Consider the following 23,175-nt stretch of genomic DNA (forward strand, 5'->3'; position numbering starts at 1 on the left):
TGACATGTCACTTCCCCACACCTGAGACTCGAACCCGCAACCTTTGGGTTATAAGTCTGACTCTCTAGCCATTTGGTCACAACTGCTCCACATCAAACTGACAACTCTAAAAACAGAGTTAGCATGATCATATATGCTACAAAAGAGAGAAAGCATGTGAACTTGCCTGTCCTCTCTCCTCCAGCTCGGTCAGCATAACAATAGAACAGCTTCTCCACTCCCAGATCATTCTCCAGAAGTCCTCAATAGTGTGCTGCAGAGGTCCCTGACATGCCATGTAGGAGTCCTTTTGCCTATAACCCTGCACACACACACACACACACACACACAGAATGTCTACTTTATACCTTTGTATAAAATGGGCATCAGTAATTGTGGATATACACTACCAATCAAAAGTTTAGGGTCAGTAAGATTATAATGTTTTTGAAATAAATTCTTATCCTCAGCAAGGCTGCATTTATTGAACATTATGTTTATTAGGTTTTACTGAAATTAAACACAACATATAATCTGAATAGATCATTCCTGTATACACTGACTTATAACATGCCCCAAATAAGCTGTAAATAAAATTAAACGAAAAAGCATAAAAAGTTAGATGATATCTAAGCGTTCTGTCCTATTATGCCCAAATAAGAAAGACGCTTTTTCAAAGGAAATGCAATTATTTCCAAAGGTACATAAGATGACACTTTTTTTTATTTACATAGAAGTAGGTGGTGGTTTAAAATCCTTCCATCTCAAAGTAATACATCCGGTAGAGCGAGCCTGACAAATCTCAGATTAACCCTTTGTTGATAGAGTAGTGAGGTGTCCCCTAAAAGGGTAGGCTGCATTTATTTTATTTTATAACACAGTAAAAACTGTAATATGGTGGAATGTTAATGTTAAGATATTTTCAAATGCAATTTATTCCTGTGATGCTATGTAGTAATATTAACATTTATTATTATCAATGTTGAAAACGGTTGCAACTCTGAAACATTGTTTTCGAAACTGTAATGATTTTTGATTAATAGAAATGAAAAGCAAAGGAACAGCTTTTAAAAATATATATATTTATTAAATATCTTTTGTAACATTTCAAATATCTTTGATGTCACTTTTGACCAATTTAATGAATCTTTGCTAAATAAAAGTATGTTAATCCTTTCTCTTTCCCCAAAAAATACTGACCCCATACTTGTGAACAGCAATGCACATGATGACTATATTAATGGTTTATTAAAAGCAATCATAGTCCACAATGCTGCATATTTTAGATTTCCAGCACTCTTTTGGCAGTCATAATTGGATTTATTTGTGCCGGTGGCATGTACACTATAAAGGCAAAAAATTAAGACAAAACAGGCTTTTGTTCATCAGTATAGTTATCTTCCAGATTGCAAAGCAACTTTGGTTTCCATTATAGCAGCACCGGAGAAGTTTTTTTCTCTGTTTGATTACCTTTTGATTAAGTGCTTCAGCCACAGAAGTGAAAGGGCATTTATCCAAAACAAAGCTACCCCACTCTCACTGATCTGCATGAACCCATGAGGTCTGTCCCAAAAACCTAGTGAGCTGCCTCAATGCCTACTGCTTACTTAGGCAGCTGTCTTCTAAGGCAAACATGCTTATCGTCATGCAACATCCTAAAAGACTGATCTGAACCTTAGACACTCAGCATCAGCTAATTTTAAAAGAGTTTGTAATACTAACACTTTTTGGTACAGAATAAATAAATATATTTATATGACAACGTTCACCGTCCAGGCTCCTGATCTCAGCATGGGCGTCCGTATAACTACATGACAGAAAAATGTGTTTAAACCACTCCTAAAAGAAAAGAAAAGCTCATTTGTGTGGACTCTCGACAGAGCGTGGAATACTGTTGCATAACCTTCAGGCTCCACTGAGCAATATCACAGTTAGTTGGGAGTAAACGTTGGCTTGAGGTCAGACCGGTTGCACTCACATCTATAAAAGAGGCGTTGATGTAGTCGGTGTTCTCCTCCCCTCGTTTTACAGGGATGATCACTCTGTTAAACTCATCTGAAAGAGACAGGAATGCACTTCCTGATAAAACTCACTTTGGAAAAAAGCAGCTGCCAAATAACTTGTGAAAGGATAAAGTTATACAATAAAGTTACAATTCTTCTATCTGAATATATTTTAAAATGTAATTTATTGCCGTGATAGCAAAACTGAATATACAGCATCATTACTACAGTCTTCAGTGTCCCACGATCTTAAAAAAAAAAATCATTGTAATATGCTGATTTGAAAATAACTGCTTAATTTTGCATCTTAATGTGTCTGTGTGTGTGTGTGTGTGTGTGTGTGTGTGTGCATTATTTTGTGACATATCAGGACACAACTCTGTATAATGACATGGGTATGACACAGGTATTACAAGGAGAGGGTGACTTATGAGGACATAACCCATGTCCCCATTTTTCAAAACGCTTATAAATCATACAGAATGAGTTTTTTTGAGAAAGTAAAACTGCACAAAGTTTCCTGTGAGGGTTAGTGTTAGGTGTAGGGTTGGTGAAGGGCGATAGAATATACAGTTTCTACAGTATAAAAACCATTTCACAAAAACAAACGTGTGTGTGCTACTGACCTCTAATTAGGGATATGCCGGTATCTAATTTTCATGTTGTGATTAATTGCTCTTGTTCTTATCAAGGTTTACGGTATTATCATGGTATTTAAATTTCTAAATTTAAATTAAATTTTTAAAAAAGTGGTCATAGTACAGTATAATAGATTTAATAACTTTTTTTCTTATAACAAAAATAACGGAATATTTAAATACAATAATGAAATACAGAAAAAATATATAAAGTAAAAAAAATTCACACAGATTAAAGTGCAAAAGAACTATAAAGACCCATAGGTATCACTTTACAATAAGACCTCATTAGTTAACCATTAGCATTCACAATGAGCAAGCTGCATTTGCTACAGAAGTTTTAGTTCATGTTAGCTCATTAAATAACACAGTTGCAACCTTCAGTTTTAACAATGTAACATTAAATATCGGAATACCTAAGATTAATGAATGTGCAGAATTTTTTTATTGGCAGTTTGTTAACTAATGAGTTAACTAATGTTAACTAATGAAGTGTGAATTAACAATAAAGAATCAAAACAGTTTAAAACAATATCTAGGGCACGTTGTAGTCCAGATTAAAGTCTAAATATATAAGTATTTGGGACTGTGATGAACACATAATCCACAAACTTGACTGGCTATTTAAATACATTTTAGAAAGTAGCAGCTGTTTTATTTATGGGGTTTCCGAGCAAAGGCTGCATTTTCTGAAGTTTAGCACCATCTGCTGTCAGAGAGAGTGAATGTGCTTTCATTCAATACCTCTCTCAAGTGTTTCTCCATGTGCTTCTCATGTGTGCTTGTTTACATCAGAGCACACTGTAGCAGCATACAGCTGTGTTGTGCATTTTGACCAGTCGATGGGAAAAGTATTCTTAAAATGCATTCCAAATTATGGATAATTTATAATATATAATTATTCATGGTTTTTAGCAGTGCCCACGGTAACAATACCTACATATTAATTACAGTAATATATTGCATTACCGAATACTGGCACATGTCTACCTCTAACATATTAAAGGTAACGTGATTTTGATTATTCAAAATATATTCTCACAATTCACAATCCGATTATTAAACATTGATGCACAACTCACATGGAATGATTTGCAAAACACGATTTTTCTTCATGTTGGCAGGCAAGTTTCCTGTTCTCATCTTGTCATTTTGGATTTTAATGGAGGTAAGCTTCTAAAAGACAGAAAAAGATAATAATTAAAATAGAACACGAGAAAAACAACATGGTCCCAGAACAATATATTTTCCAAAAAAGCAAGAAAAAGAGAAAATAAAAAAAGCTGTTTGTGCCACCTTAAACTCTGCCTCCAGGCCTCCACAGCCAGCTCCAGGTAAAGGAGCGTACAGCTTATTCAGGTGAGACTCCAGAGACGTCACTTCTAACTCTGTGTCTCCGTACAGGTAGTGCTCTAGCAAAGCTTGGAATATAAACACATACTGCATCTGTAAGGAGAGAGGGAGGGTGGGAGAGGAGTATTTGGAGCCAGAATACCTAATACAGTTGTATTATGACTTTAATGAGAGGTTTTCTATAAACTCACATCGGTTTGGACCATTTGACAGCGCTGGGCTCTGATCCGTGTGACGAATCCGAAGACGTCGACCTTTCTCTCCGCCCCCATCATGTCCAGCATAGCATCTATCACGATGAAGGTCCCCGTCCTGCCGACACCCGCACTGAGATAAACAGATGAAAATCACAAACCTTCAGAAAAACTGCTCACACATTCTACTTTTAAAATGTTTTGGGTCTTTACTTTTTTTGTATATATTTTTAAATGTTTTAGCATTATCTTATGCTCAGCAAGGCTGCATTTATTTGATCTAAAATATTGTAAAACAGTAAAATAGTGAAATATTATTACAATTCAAAATTTCTGTTCCTATTTTAGTATATTCTAAAAATGAAATTAATTTCAGTGAAAAGCTGCCTTTTTTTTTAGCAGCCTTTACTCTATTATTCTGTGTCAGAAATCATTTTAATATGCTGGTTTGTTGCTCAAGAAACATGTTGAAAACATTTGCACTGTTTGAAATTTTTGTACAAATCTTACTTTCCCCCAGGACTATTTGATGAATAGAAGGTTTAAAAGAACAGCATTTATTGTAACATTATAAATGTCTTTTGATTAATTGAATGCAACCTTGCTGAAAAAGTAAAACATCTAAACATCTGAATGGCCGTTGTGCACATACACAGAAGATAAAAAGCTCTTTACCTGCAGTGAACCACTATGGGTCCAGCATACTGTGGATTGCAGGTCTTGACCTTCTTAAGGAACTTCAGCATGCCAATGGGAGTGAAAGGAACCCCGAAATCAGGCCAGCTGGTGAAGTGAAACTGTGTGACCAGCCTCTGAGGCTTCTTACCGGACACATCACCCACCTAAACACACCCAACAGAGATTGTCTTCATTCACTAAACAAGAGTTCAACAGTACTTTTGTAATAACAGCCTTCTCCGAATTGTTTTTTTTTTTTAAACTGGAACTATTCAAAGAATCACCCAAAAACCCACATCATCAATGATTAAGACTACTGGTATATTGTAACACAAGAGGGCGCTAGCACTTCTTTTATTAGGCCAAATGAGTACATTTATCATCCAGTTCCAATCATTTCAAAATGCCAAAAAACAACCATGTAATCAACCTGTCAAATATATTGCTCAACCACTAATGATTGTTGTCTACACTTCTTACCTGCTGAATGCAGAACTTGCGGATGGTATAGTCAACCAGAACCATCATGTCCTCCACTGACACGCGGATATTTCCGTAGGTCCAGCATCCCTGGTCGGGCCAGTACTGAGCACATTTACACTGCAGATATGAAACACAATCTATCATAATCAGCATCACTGCAGTGATCATACATCTTTATTAACGCCCATCTTCCACAAAGTTGCACTCCATTATGCGAGACCGCGATAAGAGCCGAGGCTGTAAAATCAAAGATCAGCTTACTTCTCCTTTGACACTAGCCTACATTAAATAGATTTCTTGTGGCATTTACCTCTTTCCTCTCTTTCAGATTGGTCACCATGACTATGGTGGCAGTGTTCTGTTCCCAGATCATCCTCCAGAAGTCATTGACCGTTTCCTCCTTTGGACCTACAATGAAAAATCTTGAGTTTAGCTTTTATTTAGTTGTTGGTTAATAAATGCAATGGTATTTATACATTTATACAAATTTTGTTTACCTTGTGCAGCAATAAATTTGTTTTTCTCCTGGTATCCCTGAAGAAAAACATTTTTTGTGTGAAAAAGTGACACGGTCCTGTTCATTTGAGTTTTAACATTAATTATAAGGGATTCTTATTAAGAATTTAAGCATCATATTTCTCTATTTTTTACATTTAGATGACATTTCCTCTAATACTTAACTTAAAATTAATCTTTAAAAACATAAATAAGTTAATTGTAATCTTCAACAAATCTGTATGTGTTGTTATTATTAACTAAACTAAAACTAAAATTATCAAAAAAATTTAGTAATTTAAATGAAGCGGCAATAAAATAAAAATATACTTAATAGTTTAAAAACTTTCAGCTTAAATGAAAATTAAAAAGGTTGCCTCGGCATCTAACTGAAACAGTTTAAGCTGAAGCATCAAAATTACTAAAACTCATTTAAAAATGTCAACTAAAATTAAACCTTAAAACTGAATGGAGAAAAACAAAATTCAATTTTAAAATATTAATAAATACTTTAATAGATTATGTAATAATACAAAAGTAACACAATTCAAAATGTACTTTACTATAAAAAAAAAACTAATTTTATGTTTTAGGGATTTCTTTTTAATTAATTTAAACAAAATTGTATCAAATTTTAAAATAAAAATGATCAGCCAGAATTTTGCTTATGACTAGCGTGTGAGGCTTACATTTATGTAGGAAGCGTTGATGTAGTCTGAGTCTGGAACACCCTCTAAAGACGTCAGATGCACCCTAGAATGATCATCTGAGAAAAGATGTGAAAAATAAAACAAAAAGGGATAAAAAAAGGGCAGTTTGACACATAAACTATGAAAAAAAGATGATAAGGCTCACAGCATTATTGTTATATGTATTACAGCCATTTTAACATAATGAACTCTTTTGTAGGCCTTGTAGCTCTGGTAAAAGCATGCGTTATCAGCTCTGGTTTGGAGATAAGTTGTGGGAAAGCCTTACAGGGCAGGATGTTGACATATCTGTTCTTCTCCTTATTCTCCTCCTTCGAGGCAGCATCACATGAGGCCTGAATAGGACATACAGGCAACGACTGCAAAGCAAAGAAACAGTCAATCCTACAAGTTCACACGGGCCGAGAGCATCACGAGGAGATACACACCAACACCACAGATTTATCTGCCTAAATACACTCTATTTGGGAAATTTTATGTAGTTCAGATGGCAGATTTTTGGGGGGTCATTCTAAATATGGTGAAATTTCGAGTCAGGACTCTGATCTGTCCATTCATGATTTAGAGCACTATGTTTATGTGTTTGTTTGTGGACCTACGTTGAATTCTTCCCGGAAGAGTTTATTGTCATCGGCCATTCGGCGGTTCATTTCCTCTTCCAGCTTGTCGATGGAAAGGGGCGGGTACTTCCTGTTGGTACTAGGAGAGCGAGCCAAAAGCGGCACACTCGAAAGCTCTATTAAATAGTGTAAGGAAAGGAGGTGTAAGGAACAGGGAAGAAACAGAGTGAATAAAAAGAAATATACATGTTAAAGGCAAACCTTTTTTTTTTTTTGTAAATGTAATATTTTAAAAAGGACTTGCAATTTGTCCTTTATCCATGTTGTGTTCACGATGGCCAGTAGGGGGCAAAACAATACAATTCAAGGAAAAAAGCTAAAAAAAAAAAACTTTCATGTGTTTCAAAAATGATGCAATCAACAGCTGACACTAGCATTGCATCCATCAATGTCTTTTAATTGTAACTTTTATTTATTCGCTACTTTTAAAGGGGGGGTGAAATGCTATTTCATGCATACTGAGTTTTTTACACTGTTAAAGAGTTGGATTCCCATGCTAAACATGGACAAAGTTTCAAAAATTAAGTTGTACGTTTGAAGGAGTATTTTTGTTCCCAAAATACTCCTTCCGGTTTGTCACAAGTTTCGGAAAGTTTTTTTTTAGTATGGCTCTGTGTGACGTTAGATGGAGCGGAATTTCCTTATATGGGTCCTAAGGGCACTTCTCCCGGAAGAGCGCGCGCTCCCGTATAGCAGAGCACTGAGAGGCTGTGCACAGACATTCATTCACTGATCAGAGCGAGAGCATCGCGAAAAGTCACAAAAGAAGTGTGTTTTTGGTTGCCAGGGCAAGACAACCCTGCACAGATTACCAAAAAAAAAAACAGCATTAAGGGACCAGTGGATGGAGTTTATTTTTACAGAGCATCAACGGAGTTGTGCAAGTGTTTGTGTAGATGCATTTCGAAGATGCTTGTTTTACAAACAAGGCCCAATTTGACAACTGATTTGCGTATCGTTTATTTCTTAAGGATGATGCAATCCCAAGGAAAAAGGGTCACGATCGTGTGTTGGAACCGCAGGCGGTGAGTAAAACTGCTTCAAATATCTCTGCCTCCTTGTTAGTGCGTCCCCTCCCATCGGAGACTCGGGTTCGAGCCCCGCTCGGAGCGAGTCGTTGCTGCTGCTGCTCTCGTTCAGTTTCAGCCTCGGGATCTGATTCTGGATCATAAATAAACGGCTGAATCTGACTGTTAGCCATGGTTTGTTTTGGATTATGTTTTTTTTCCTCACGGTAATGTCACAACTTCCAAACGCGGTCAACGCAAAAGCCTACTCTCGCTCGTGATTATTTAGCTCGGCCCACATGTCACGCCTCCAGCCGGTCGTGTTTTTCCGGGAAAAATCGGTACAGACTATCTTTCTCTTATGAATATAATAAAACTAAAGACTTTTTGGAGTTATGAAGGATGCAGTACTACTCTATAGGTACTCAAGATTAACAGGATATTGAGTGAAAATGAGCATTTCACCCCCCCTTTAAGGACCAAAATTCCCAAGAGCGTTGACAGAAAGACATACACTCTGATCCCTAGAAAGCCATACACTCTAAGACATACACTATCTCTAATTCCTACCTGTGTCGTCAGCTCTGCCATTGGTCAGGCGGAAGGAATTGGAGTGGCTCCCTGCCTGCTTGTACTTCTTAAACCTGCGACAAAAGAGCGGAACAAAAAGCCAATCATTACCATAGTAACTGGACAATTCAGCCTCGTGGCTCCCTGCAGCCGTTGTAGGTTTCCTGATGAATGGAGCTTTCTGAACTCTCATCTGTTCTATAAGACTGTGCATGTGTATGTGTATGCTGGTTCTTCTATGCTTTGCTTGTAACTTATAAATCTTTATGTAGTTTTCTGAGCTGGAATCTATGCACGGAGCACTTTTTGTACCGAATGAACAGCTGAAAGTTTCTGAAAACTGGGACTCACCTGAGCATATACAGGACAATGATGATGAAGACAATGACCAGCAGAGAGGACAGGGCAACCATCACCGCCATGATCGCAGTGTCATCTGAGTTGAGGACAAAATGAGTTTTAAAAACATAAAAAAAGAAACACTGATACTAAAGAACCCCTTAAAAATTCCACAAAAAAATTGAAAGCAGCATATCTTTTTTCTTACACTTATAATACAAATGTTTTTTGAGCACAAAATCTGAAAAAAGCCTGGAGTAATGACTGCTGAAGATTCAGCTTTGCCATCACAGGAATGAATTATATTTTTAAGGATATTAAAATAGAAAAGTTATTTTGAACTATAATATTTTTTCACAATATTACAGCTTTTACTTTATTTTTTTTTATCAAATAAATGCAGTCTTGTTGAGCATAAGAGACTTCTTTCAAAAACATTCAAATAACCCCTTAATTCATCAATTATTTTTGTTTCCTTCTTTATTTAGAGCCAGTAAGATGAAAATTCTAAGCTTCCTATCACTGTTTATAAGTCCTGTACATTAAGTTTAAATCCATCCAAGGTAAAAAAAAACATTGTCATTTTGTCAAAATATCATTTTAAAATTACCTCAATTCTCAGAGATCCCCAAACGGTTCGCGCGAAGCTGTTCAAAAGATTCAGTTTCCTTAAACCCCACCTTTCGGTAGCATACTGTGTTCTGATTGGTCAACTAACATAAGCAGTTTGGATTGGTTGTTCCGCACACACCTCCACGGTAAACTATGCGTTAGCATCTGTTTGGGGTGAATTATGTCTTATTCCTCTCACCGCGAAGCAAACAGTAAAATAAAAAACTTGAACAGTCTCGCTGCTTTTTCTTCTGTGTGTGCGTATTCAAGCCGCGCGCTTCAGTTTGAATCTGAATAGCGCATTCAGCGTGGGGTCATGGTCACATTAGATATAATGAAGGGAGACGTGAAAAACAGACATCGCGTTGTTTTCATATGGATTACTTTATCACAGAATATCTGTTTTCGGCAGCACTTGTTTAGTTTTAAAGCAGACATGTCAAGCTTTCTATAGATATCTCTCTCATGCCTCTTCGTTGAGTATTCACGGAGTTACACTTCATTTTAATGACGTGTTTGTAAATGAAAATCAGCGCAGAGAAAGGCTGCAGACAGCACACATACTGATAAGACGCTCGGGAGAAAACAAACACATAACTTCATAATCATACTTCGCGTTGTGATTCGGAGATGCTCGTTGGTCTAAATAAAGTTGGTAATGAACCATCTTTTATGGCCAAATGCTTTGAAAATCCCGCTGTACTCACCGAGATTAGAAAAGCAGTCATCAGTGAAATGTTGTGAACACAACAAAAGGGATTTGTTGTACTGCTCTGGTATTGTGGTGAAAATGAATTTTAGCCATTGGTTCTTCTGATCTTCATTCTTTGGCAGTGAAAATAAAACAAACTTGCCTTTACAATTAAAAACACACTGTCTCCTCGACATGATGCTATCACACCAACCAGAGCGTCTGTGTGTGGGGGGGGGCAGGTCAGAGTTCTGTTTCTCCCAAGACTGTAGGCGGAGATTATTATGCAAAGTGTTCCTAGTGACGTACATAGAGATGGGCAAAAGATTTGAAATCTATAACGACTCGTTTCAGCGATTCAGTCGACTCCTTACTTTAGAAGCCAATAACTTCGTGTACTTTTTGGTTTAATTACTTTGCACATTGTTTACACTGATGGACAGCTACATCATACACTGTAATACAGGTCATTTTTGATTTCCCATCTGTGTGGCTCTTTAAGATCTAAATGTGACATCATTGTCTGTATATCGGTTTTAAACAGACCATGGGACTAATATATTTGGACCAGTGACTTAAACTCTAAACAGTTGTGTAATCCATGGCTACTAGTAAACTAGTAAACAAATTCATTCTGCATGAAAATTTTAGTGAAAAAGGTAACAAACTCACCTTGCCCATCATCATCTTCATTACATGAGAAAAACAGAAAGACACAACAGCAATAGAAAGTGTAAGCAGCTCTTTACAAATAGTTGGAAAAGACTAGGATGAAAGAACGGTTCAGTCGGTTTCAAATTGAACAAAGAGACTAATGGTACCTGGAGGCTTGCTGATGTCAGCTGTGGTGGCATCTGTAGGGGCCGATGGAGTGTCTGTCTCAGGCTCTGAAGTTGGCTGAGTGGGTGTTGGCTCAGGTGTAGGGGGCTCTGATGTAGATAAAACTGTAGTCTTGACAGTGGTGAGGGCCGGGGACACAGCAGATGCCTCGGTAGAGACAGGCACAGTTGAAGGGACAACAAGAGGAGGGCCAGTAGGAGCCTCTGGGGTCCCCACGCCCATGAAGTCATTGAGTCCTGGTGTTACAAGTTCAGGAGACGGTGCCGCAGATGGGGTGGATGATATGGGATCCTGGATGGATGTAGCGGGTGATGTGGAAGGAGGGTGTGTAGGTTCGTTAGTCAGGACTGTACCTGAGAGAGAGAGATTTTAAAGCTTTCATCCAAGAATCCCAAAAATAAAAAACAAAAAATTTACCAGCACGATTTTTCAACATTGACAATAATAAGAAATGTCTCTTGAGCAGCAAATCAGCACATAAGAATGATTTCTGAAGGATCATGTGACACTGAAGACTGCTGAAAATTCCTTTTTGCCATCACAGGAATAAATAAATTGTTACTATATTAAAATAGAAAACAGTTATTTTAAAAAATTTTTACTGTATGTGTGACTTCTTTCAACAACATTTTAAAATTCTTATCAACCTCAGTCTTTTAAAAGGCATTGTATGTTTAAAGGAAGTTTGGGATCTCAACGCTAACAGGTGAAAGTAGAGTATCTCACAAACCAAAATCAGGTGTGTAAGGAAATGCCATTTCCTCCAGGCAATTCCTGGGTAATTCCTGAAAATATTTGACATTTTTCGTGGGAGAAGACGGATTGCAACGGTAAACTTTAAAGTAGGCTTGCTTTAACCTCCTGTATAGGAATCTTCCAGGTTAAATATAACTTTTCTCAGTTTAATATGCTGACATAAGTTGCTAACTAACAAAAAAAAAACCTCACCATCAAAAAATAAGTAGAGAGTAATTAGATCTGTTTTTTCTAATGGAGGAAAAGTGACTGTGTTAACCAAAGGTTTTGGGTTCCATTAAGTGCCTTACCTGAAGGGCCAGGGAGTGTCTGGGCCGTGCTGAGGGCCACAAAGGCTACGAGGAGTAGCAGGAGCAGGGGACACACACCCATACTGCCCTGAAACACAGTAAACAAGACATGACCCAAAATCAATCTTCGACATGTTTCAGTCTTCAGTCTTATAATTTCACAGCACTATTTAATTGTAAAGTGTGTCAAATTTTTTTTTGCATCAAACTACATTGTCTTAACCCGGTGTATTGTTCATTGAATTCTATAAGTATGCCATTCATGGGTTTATCTCCCCCAATGTAAATGGAGCATCGTAGGCTCCATCAAAACATTTAGCACTCTGCCAAACATCTAGCGATCCATCTAACTCTTTCCAAGTCAATTTATAGAGAGAGTACTGTAGCAGGCACAGACTGATCGTTTCACTTTATAAGACGGCAATATATCATCAGGAGCCATGCATGGGTATTCATTTTTTTGGACTTAAGTGACAGTTGCCATGACCTGCATTTTATGAGTCACTAAGAACCATTTCACAAGATAAATTGTAATTTTGGGGTGAACTGTTCCTTTAACTATTTACCAGCACTACCAAAATCCAAACCTTTTTTAGAAAGGATTGTCGCTACATGAACTTCTGCTCTTGTCAAGGATCAAATTAATAGACTTACCTGGAGAAACGAAACTTGCATCACTCACTCATCCGCACAATGATCTCCTGTAGATGAAAGAAAGAAAAGAAGAATTTATCGTTAAAACTCAGCAACATTAAAGCTGCAGTAGTTAACTTTTGTAAAAATATATTTTTTACATATTTGTTAAACCTGTCATTATGTCCTGACAGTAGAATATGAGACAGATAATCTGTGAAAAAAATCAAGCTCCTCTGGCTCCTCCCAGTGGTCCTATTGTCATTTGCAGAAACTCCATCGCTCCCGGTAAAAACTAACCAATCAGAGCTGCGGTCCGTAACTTTGTTTGTGTTCAAAATGTAGAAAAATATATATAATAAGCGAGTACACCATGAATCCATTTTCCAAACAGTGTTTTTAGCTTGTCCTGAATCACTAGGGTGCACCTATAATAAGTGTTTATATTCGGACTATTTTAGATTGCTTCGGGGGTACCGCAGTGGAGTAACCCAGTACCTTTGTGATTCTTCATAGACATAAACAGAGAGAAGTAGTTCCGGCTACGATGTTCTTCCGCAAGACGCAAGCAGTTCTGTTTATTAACCGCTAGAGCGTCGAAAGTTACCGACTGCAGCTTTAACTTTTAAATCTACAACACCCTACATTTATGATGTTGTTCACACAGGATAGGAATGTCAAACATGATATCATTCATTCTTTACTACTGATAGTTAACTTGAAGATGATGAAGCAGTTGGACCTGAATATAAAGTGTGATCAAACTAATATTTATTTTGGATGATAATTTTACAGTATTAAAAATGATACTGAATAGTGAAATATGAAATATGCATTATAGGCCATTCATAATTGTGTGCACAACCTCTAAATTGAGTCAGAAAATGAGTCATTGCTTTAAGGCTAACACATCAAGCAGAGAAGTGAAGCTCATGCAGTCAATGTGATGCATTCGGATTAGATTGGGTGTTAAATTCATGAAAACAAGAACTCTATTTAAAAAAAAACTTGCAAAGATTATACAGAGCAATATGAAAAATATATACAAGGCAATACCCTCTCTTTTACAACTCTACACATGATTCAGACATACATGGCCACGTATCTAAACCATAGCAAACGACACTAATCTGGCAACGTCCAAGTGTCTGTAATCATCCAACTCCCTGCGGATTTGGTCCGAGGGAATTAAGCTCTTAGTTGTGAGATGGTTTGATGTGTGGAGTGAAAATATAATCACAGCATCTGACGCCAAGTTCCAGAGGGTAGCAGGTTGACCGCTAACCCGTGCTGTAATCTCAACGGTGTCTCATTAACTAAACCATGATAATCCTTGTGCCAATCTGAAGGGTCAGATCCTGAAATAATCCAGCCTGTCTGGCACTCATCAAGCTAGAGCATCCGTGGTACTGCTGCTCTTCAAACAGCTTCCAATCGCATCTAAGCCACGAACCCCTGTCATTTAAACATCAGCAGACCATGCCCAATAACCGGCCAGGAGCTTTTGGTGGATCATCAAGAGCAGCTTACACAAGAATTTCAATAATCACACCACAATTCGAAAAATGAAATTGCAGTGACTTATATAAAGAGACCTTTCATATGGGTATAGCTCATCCAAAATATGAAACTTGTGTTTTTTTTCACACTCATGTTGTTCAAAGGGCTCAACAATAAGAGTTTTGTCTGCGAGCCCACTGGGGTCAATAGTTCAGATTTATGCTTACCCTGCCAACATCGTCACTGGCCCTAGCACAAAAAATGATTCATTATATTTTTATAATATCTATTTTAAATTATCATTATATTTTTATAATATTATGGTATATGTCTGGAAATATTAATTGTTATTAAAGTATTTATATTTACATGCTCTCATTTAACAAAAGTTTTACATGCTTTCATTTAATTAAGTTGTGCTGCTTAATATAAATTTTTAATGGCAGTCTATATTGAAAGAGGAACCTGAGCCCTTAAGAAATAATCTAGCAACCACTGAACAGCCGCAAAAACCACTCAGAACACCTGTAATAAAACTCAGAACCACAAATAGCGTGATAACATCATTTTTGCCAATGTCTTCATTCATTTCAGTTCGTCATGCTGCCTTAGCTCATTTTGAGCTATGAATGGCTACATGTAAATCGGTGTCCCTCGAATCTTCCCGCGATAATTCGGATGGAAATCCGCAGTTAGGTAATGCAAACAGCTGACCATTTGCATACAAAGAAGTTACACTCGCGGTCACGTTCATCTCTGACAATTTAATCAAATCAGCCTCGCCGCAGCGCCCATTCACATGCCCGTTATTCTACCGCCAACCACGTGAATTTTAAAAGCTTGTTGTCAAAAAGAATTTGTTTAAAGGCTGAGTGTGCACATGGCTGAGCATTCTTCAGGTGGAGGGCAAATCTGAAACGATTGGAGTCGTTTTTGGCTGAGCCTGCAGGAATCCCTCAGATGAGAGGGACAGATGGTCTCGTCTCTCCTCTCCCGCTCCATACATTCACCGTCGATCTCTATCTGTCCCCATCTCCCTTTCTGGAGTTGGCAGGAAAGCCGTAAACCCAAGAGAGCACATTGCTTCCTTCCTTCCTTTGCCGCATGTGTGATTGCCTGCCAGATCCATCATTCAGCCCAAAAGCCGCCAACACCCTCACCTAACTAACACATCACGGAAAGCAAAACAGTGTTTTGGAAAAGTGCCAGGATGTTGCATAATTTTACTTTTTGTTGAATCAGTCAAATATGCATATGCAAACTGCCCCCGTCTATTTGTTTTAAGACTGATGAGTCGGGCCTGGCTATTATCTTAGCGAGTCGTGAGGAAATGGCGCACCTCTAATAGATGACACCAATAATAGGGGTTATCCTCTGGGATCTGACATCATTTATTTTTAAGTGCACAAATGGCCTGTCTCCAGCTCCACCAAGAGGCTTGTTCCTAAAGGACGACAAATCAAAACACAGACTTGGGCGTGTGCAGAATATCTGCATCCTATAGGGAGAGTTCAATCTCAATTGCATTAGATTTCGCACTTTGGCGTGAAAGAAGGTTTTCATACTTGCACTACAGCAGAGGTTGCACGTTCCTCTCTATTGCACAAACTGTTCCTGTTAACAGTTGCAACAGATTTGAATCCAGGATCTTTACAGTTCTTGTTGTTAAAGGAACCGTTCACACAAAAATGTAAATGGTAATCATTCTCATAGCATAATGATGTGTCTTGCATGAGGAACAGAGCAGAATCAGAGCAGTCACACTGGTTTGGAACAACACTGCTTTAAAATAAAAGCTCAATAGCGGTGATTCATGCATAGGTCATGTGTTCAGAAGTAGCAACTTACACTCCCATTGAAAAGTTTAATACGTTTTGTATGATATAACTTTTCTAACCAATCAGGATTCTAAAAACATGCGATAAAGTCGAATGAATGAGGGACCAGAGGTACATCTTGAGATAAGAAAAAACATTCTTCTGCTTGGGCTAATAATAACTACTTGACGGGATCATTCAACCAAAAATTAAATTTCTGTCATTAATTTCCACGACGCATGCATCATTGTACGGTACTCTCTATATTGGTGCCTAAGGTGAGGTTGGAGAAGAATTGTAGAATAAAGTCATTATTTTAGTTTTTATTTCTGCACAAAAATTATTCTTAAATTACAGTTGAACCACTGATGGTTCTATTTTACATGGACTATTTTAAAGATGGTGTCCTTACTACGTTCCTTACTATGTGCCTTGACTATGGTAGGACCCTTGCTGTCTATGGAGGGTCAGAGAGCTCTCGGATTTCAATTTTTTTTAAATTGTGTTCCAAAGATGAATAAAGGTCTTACAGGTTTGAAACGACATGAGGGTGAATATGTAAAGGCAGAATTTCCTTTTTTTGGTGAATTATCCCTTGAAGCTATACATTTACACCATTAATAACGACACAGCAACAGGATAGCGATCCATTATTGCACGTACACTTTCTCTACCTTGAAATGGCCAAAACTGATGACTGAATAATTGTTCAGTCCTAAACACATAAACACATACCAGAGGAGTCGTGCTTTTATAAATGGCTGACTTGTGCTCTCTTTATCTGTCTAGCTCTCAAGCCTGAGAAAATAAACCAGACATTTTCCTATTTTCTACATCCTTTACAGTACGGCAAAACCTCAATCTCAATAAACAGTACAGCTATTATATGAACTACAAACCTGTTAGGTATAGCGAACAGATGTATTTTACTTTCTGTATGCCTTCAGAAACAAAGTTTTTGGAAAATAAATAGATGCAAACTAAGTAAAAACACACTTTATACACTGTAATGATTTTCTGAAGTTGAAATTACTGGAGTATGTTTCAAAAGAATCTCAGTCTTTCTACTTGTGAAATTTCCTAGATATTTCTGAGTGGATTATTATTATTTTTATTTTTTTCCACAGTGTACACTGCAGTTGAGTTCGGGTCAGGGAAACTGGTCCTATATAAATGCAATGGAGGATCTTTCTGTAGCCGGAGAGCATTTCCTAAGGAGAGATAATGGGTATCTGTCTGTCCCCATTCACAGTTTATTAATACGCTGTTCTGCACCCTGGAGGAGTGTGCAGTGTGACAGGAATAATCTCAATGGCCCTCTTCATCTCCCTGAAACTGGGGCAGCCCAGCGGACACGCAGGATGACACTGCATCTGCCGCCATCACAAGAAGAACCCTGATGGTGTTTCACAACACACACAACCCACCATTCCTGCAAGACTTCCCGTGCACAGCTTCCAGCAACAAGAAGAGGGATTGAATGATTACTCAAGTTACCGGATTACAGAATAGCTAAGGGAGGATTTTCATTCTATTCATTTCATTACTTGTAATTCACACATTTCCTGCCAAAATTAGCACAGAAAGTGAAAAGTGACGTGACATTCAGCCAAGTATGGTGACCCATACTGAGAATTTGTGATCTGCATTTAACCCATCTAAAGTGTACACACACACAGCAGTGAACACACACACACACACACACACACACACAGCAGTGGGCAGCCATTTATGCTGCGGTGCCCAGGGAGCCCGAGATTCGAACCCACAACCCTAGGGTTAGGAGTCAAACTCTCTAACCACTAGGCCACGACATCCCACTTCCCACTTTTTATTAAAAAAGTATATAATTTAATGCTAAATAAAAGCTTTTCTTCTAAACATGGAATACAGTTCAAAAGTTTATGGTTACACGATATTATGTTTTTAACTTATTTTGATCAAATAAATGCAGTCTTTGTGAGCATAAGAGAATTCTTTCAAAAACATTAAAAATCTTTCTGATCTCAAAATTTTGAACAGAAGTGTACAGTTTCTGTATCACTGAAGATTTTATTAGCGCTCAGAACTGATCCACTTCTGTTTACCAACAAAGCCATAAGAAATTATGCAAAATAAAAAAGGCAGGCTTAAATAAAAAAAATCTGCAAAAAAAAAAAAAAAAAAAAAAAAACTGGAATGTTGGTTAACCTGAGAATCACAAACAATATAATAGTTAGAGATAGAAATCGTTAACCACTCCCATTACTACTGAAATCACAGTAAACGGATAACGTTAACCCATCTAGTGTATTGCTGGCAGTCTTGTGTCAGGGTTTCCCAGAGAATGCTCTGGTCTAGCCACATCACACACACAGAGGGCAGGAAGTGGCAAAGATGAGGTCAGTATTTAGCACACAGTCAGACGGAGCCGCACAGTGAGTACACACATACAGTGGACCTCCGAAAGAGCGCTTTCTCACAACTCGTGTATCTCTCTCAGATTTGACACAGAACCTGGGGGGGGGGGGTGGGGAACGTGTTTGAAAAAAAAACAACATAAAAAAAAAACACTGCCATGATTTACTCCCCCTTGTGTCACTTCAAACCTGTATGACATTCTTTCTTAAACAAAAGGTACAATATCCTGGCTCAGTCAACAGTTAAAGTGAATGAGAACAACAGCTGTCAAGGACACAAAATCAGCATATACATATCATAAAAGTGGTTCCCAGGACTTATATTTAAAGGGGGGGTGAAATGCTATTTCATGCATACTGAGTTTTTTACACTGTTAAAGAGTTGGATTCCCATGCTAAACATGGACAAATTAAGTTGTACGTTTGAAGGAGTATTTCTGTTCCAAAAATACTCCTTCCGGTTTGTCACAAGTTTCGGAAAGTTTTTTTCGAGTATGGCTCTGTGTGACGTTAGATGGAGCGGAATTTCCTTATATGGGTCCTAAGGGCACGTCTGCTGGAAGAGCGCGCGCTCCCATATAGCAGAGCACTGAGAGCACAACAGGCATTCACTGATCAGAGCGAGAGCGTCGCGAAATGTCACAAAAGAAGTGTGTTTTTGGTTGCCAGGGCAAGACAACCCTGTACAGATTACCAAAAAAAAAAAACAGCATTAAGGGACCAGTGGATGGAGTGTATTTTTACAGAGCATCAACGGAGTTGTGCAAGTGTTTGTGTTTGTTCACTTCATTTCGAAGATGCTTGTTTTACAAACAAGGCCCAGTTTGACGCCGGATTTGCACATCGTTTATTTCTTAAGGATAATGCAGTCCCAACGAAAAAGGGTCACGATCGTGTGTTGGAACCGCAGGCGGTGAGTAAATCTGCTTCAAATATCTCTGTGTTGTTAACTTAGCTATCGGCGCGTGAGCACATCGAGTAAACAACATGCGATGTTGTCATCAAACTGCACGAGTAAAACTGCTTCAAATATCTCTGTGTTGTTAACTTAGCTATCGGCGCGTAAGCACATCAAGTAAACAACATGCGATGTTGTCATCAAACTGCACTTTCCACATGTACAGCTTAAAAAAAAAAAAAAAAAGACGACAAAGTGGAACTTAGTCATTTTCCAAAACCGCTAAGCAAATATATACAGTTTCAGTACATACCACATAGAGACGTCATTGCTAATGCAGGGACGTGGGAACTATATTGTGAGAGGGGGGGCGGCGTTTCCATGGTGACGCGTCATTGCTTGTCACGTGACACACCGCAGCAGCAACAGCGCTGAATGAATGATGATCTGCTTTTATGTCATTTTTCCTTTTTTATTCAGAATATTCACAAATGTGTTAGCTATGGCATGAAATATCTGATATTCCGATTGTCAAATTCATGCAAGTGGAAGTATATTGTTGTTTAAACACCTTTATAACGATCGCGTTAGTTGATCTGTATGCGCGATGGGCGCCGCCGTGTTAGTTTGTGCCGCAGACGCAGTTCAGAGAATCGGATCTGTTGGATTTACAACCTCTATGTTTACAACACGTGAATTCATCCACTTCTCCTGAAATACCTAAAAGTAAGTGGCTGGTGAACTGGGAATAGAATAGAGTAAACATTGAAGTTACTTACACAAAGTGTATCTGATATGAATAAAACGTGTCGAATTATAATGGAAAGGATTATTATTACCTCTTCCATAGACATCAGTGTGTATTTTACAAACTCTAAATGTATTGTTTTTTTTGTACTTATGTGAATTTATATGTTTGAAACCTAAAATAAACAGTATGTGGTTGAAAACACTGAAAAGTTGTGATATATGACAGCTCTGAGCGCGCCTGTCTCTGGCTAAATTCAACATTTAAATTTAGCAGTTGATCATGTGATGCACTTGATCGTATGCGCCAGGGACCAGCCTAGACTGATTACACCTGTGTGATCGTACGTGCGAAAGACTTAAAAACAATACATTTTCTGACACAAAATTTTGAAATGTAGGCTTAAATCAAACACATTTTAATTTAGAATCTGTATATTTATATGGGGTGGGAAAACGGGGAGGAGGACGGCCGCCCCCCCAGCCCCCCTGTTCCAACGTCTATGTGCTGATGCTGCTCGTTCAATTTCAGCCTCTGGATCTGATTCTGGATCATAAATATACGCTGAATCTGACTGTTAGCCATGGTTTGTTTTGGATGGTTTTTTCTTCACGGTAATGTCACAGCTTCCAAACGCTCTCAACGCAAAAGCCTACTGGTGCTCGTGATTCTTTAGCTCCGCCCACACGTCACACCTCCAGCCGGTCGTGTTTTTCCGGGAAAAATTGGTACATACTATCTTTCTCTTATGAATATAATAAAACTAAAGACTTTTTGGAGTTATGAAGGATGCAGTACTACTCTATAGGTACTCAAGATTAACAGGATATTGAGTGAAAACGAGCATTTCACCCATCCCCCCCCCCGCCCCCTTTGATTTTTAAAAGCCCTCAGAAATGCACTTTGTTGAAATTGTGTCAGAAAGTAGCCTACTCAAAATATTACCTAATGCCTGTGCTAATTACAATGCAAAACCCCACACAGATTTTGCAGATGCTGTAATGCCATCTCTCTACTCACTTAGACGGTTGGATCATTGCAAAAGTTAAGCGGCAGGAGAACTGCAGGGCGTCATCTTGCCAAAGGTGCAGGTCTATTTCAAAACCTCACTGCTTGCAGGGAGAGGTAATAACAGGTCTAAACAGGACGAGTCAAAAGAGAAACCCAAGCAAGGTGAGACTAGACCGATGACATCAAATATACGACACCAGCTGAATAGTTAAGAATGCAGATTAAAACAAAAATGTACAAAATATATTTTTCCTGATTTGGAGCGAATTGAGAACTGCAGGATTTCAGATGGGATTTTTACATCTGCATGTCCAAGCACTGCATGCTACATTTTATGTTTACATATTTATAGTTAACTGATTGAGTTTTGGTTCTTTGCACTGTCGCCTTTGGCTTACTCGACTGAGGCTTAAAAGACAAAAATATAAATTATCTGAATGTACTGACACAATCGAATGGGAACACAAAAACATATACTTAACTGAGCTGGATAATGTCAGGTCTGCCTTTGTAAAGCTGCTTAAAGTCACTTGATAATTGAACACACAAATTCAACCCTGCGACAATGTGATTGAACTGAATTGAATCAACCCTGAATTTGAACAGTCCCTGAGTAATGACACGACTGTCTTCAGTAAAGCTACTTCACAGCTAAATTTCAAGCTGTTTCTGTAAATTTCAAACTGATGAATTCTGCTACATTAACACTGATATTTGTTTCTCTTTATAAAGCTGCTGCTAAAAAGCACTGTATAAATAAATGTGATTTGACTTGACTGTCAACATTAAATCATCTTTTAATGTACAATTCATTATCCATGGTTCAACAATAACCAACAAATACCCCTTATGTACAATAAAATATGAGATGCATTGCATCAGCTGACTAAACGTTCCTTGTAACACCTTTAATATAGAGAATCTAAGAAATTCATTCCCTTAATTTATTTGACATGTGACCATTCATTCAAGGGACATATCCAGAAGAGACTAGAACGAGTGCAGTGTGTGATTAGATTTTTAATCCAGTATTCTCTAGGCATGCTAGCACACTACAGTGGCGGGCAAACGACGACCAAGTGGAAGCAAAACTCCGATTTATAAAGCAGAAAGCGGGTAAATTAGCACGGCAACTTTCACCTAAGTGCAGACAATTGATAGCGCACTTGATTGGACATCTGAGCGACATAATTCCTGTGTTTGTGCCCACGTCCACAAAAGCTCCCTATCTACTAGCTCCCTCCCCTTCACACACAAACACAGACCACCCTTTAAAAACATGTAGCGACAAAGCGCTGATCAATATGTTCACTTTCAGCGCCCACAGCGCGTGACGCTAACACACTGGACTCCCATTGTTTTCCCATCCGTTATTGTTGCAATGTTTATAATGTCTCCAGCCTGGGATGATTAATAGTGCTACAACGTATCCAGACAGAATATACATAGCTACAGTGTGTCTAGTTTGGAACTATTAATAGTTACAATTTATCCAGTCAGAAATCATTCATACTGTTACAATACAAACAGTCAGTTACTCACTCTTAACATTACAATGCATCCAGTTAGATAGCATTGACATAGCTTACTAGCCTGGAATCAATAACGGTTGCAATTTATCCAGTCAGAAAACATATTTTACTAGTAAGAAATTATTCACATTGCTACAATGTCTTTTTTGAGACCATTTTATTATACTAATATATCTAGTAAACCGATTAATATTGCAACAATATGTCACCTTCAGAACCATTCAAAAAGCTACAATATATCCCTCAGAAATTATTCATATTACTAGAATGTATCCATTAGAATACATCAAAACAATGTATCCAGTCAGAAAACATGTACATAGCTACAGCGTATCCAGTCTGGAACAAATAATAGTTACATTTTATGCAGCCAAAACAA

The 23,175-nt window shown here is 38.0% G+C and overlaps 1 protein-coding gene across 2 annotated transcripts in view; it reads right to left on the reverse strand.

Moving 5' to 3' along the window:
- Positions 1 to 23,175, reverse strand: part of LOC113064098 (receptor-type tyrosine-protein phosphatase alpha-like) — a 28,949-nt gene that overhangs the window by 4,542 nt on the left and 1,232 nt on the right. The window contains exons 2-19 of one of the 2 annotated variants that reach the window (XM_026234652.1): positions 12,913 to 12,959; positions 12,259 to 12,346; positions 11,194 to 11,565; positions 11,045 to 11,059; positions 9,082 to 9,166; positions 8,731 to 8,804; positions 7,133 to 7,269; positions 6,802 to 6,892; positions 6,513 to 6,589; positions 5,826 to 5,862; positions 5,639 to 5,736; positions 5,326 to 5,445; positions 4,843 to 5,009; positions 4,165 to 4,300; positions 3,917 to 4,066; positions 3,703 to 3,796; positions 1,958 to 2,034; positions 167 to 301 (exon numbers count right to left, since the gene is read on the reverse strand). In XM_026234652.1, coding sequence (XP_026090437.1) covers positions 167 to 301; positions 1,958 to 2,034; positions 3,703 to 3,796; positions 3,917 to 4,066; positions 4,165 to 4,300; positions 4,843 to 5,009; positions 5,326 to 5,445; positions 5,639 to 5,736; positions 5,826 to 5,862; positions 6,513 to 6,589; positions 6,802 to 6,892; positions 7,133 to 7,269; positions 8,731 to 8,804; positions 9,082 to 9,166; positions 11,045 to 11,059; positions 11,194 to 11,565; positions 12,259 to 12,346; positions 12,913 to 12,933 — 1,974 coding nt within the window. In that variant the 5' untranslated portion in view covers positions 12,934 to 12,959. The remainder of the gene's footprint in view (positions 1 to 166; positions 302 to 1,957; positions 2,035 to 3,702; positions 3,797 to 3,916; positions 4,067 to 4,164; positions 4,301 to 4,842; positions 5,010 to 5,325; positions 5,446 to 5,638; positions 5,737 to 5,825; positions 5,863 to 6,512; positions 6,590 to 6,801; positions 6,893 to 7,132; positions 7,270 to 8,730; positions 8,805 to 9,081; positions 9,167 to 11,044; positions 11,060 to 11,193; positions 11,566 to 12,258; positions 12,347 to 12,912; positions 12,960 to 23,175) is intronic. The other variant, XM_026234653.1, reaches the window with a different exon arrangement.

Source organism: Carassius auratus, chromosome 46, assembly GCF_003368295.1.
Source record: "Carassius auratus strain Wakin chromosome 46, ASM336829v1, whole genome shotgun sequence".
In the NCBI taxonomy this organism is placed as follows: Eukaryota; Metazoa; Chordata; class Actinopteri; order Cypriniformes; family Cyprinidae; genus Carassius; species Carassius auratus.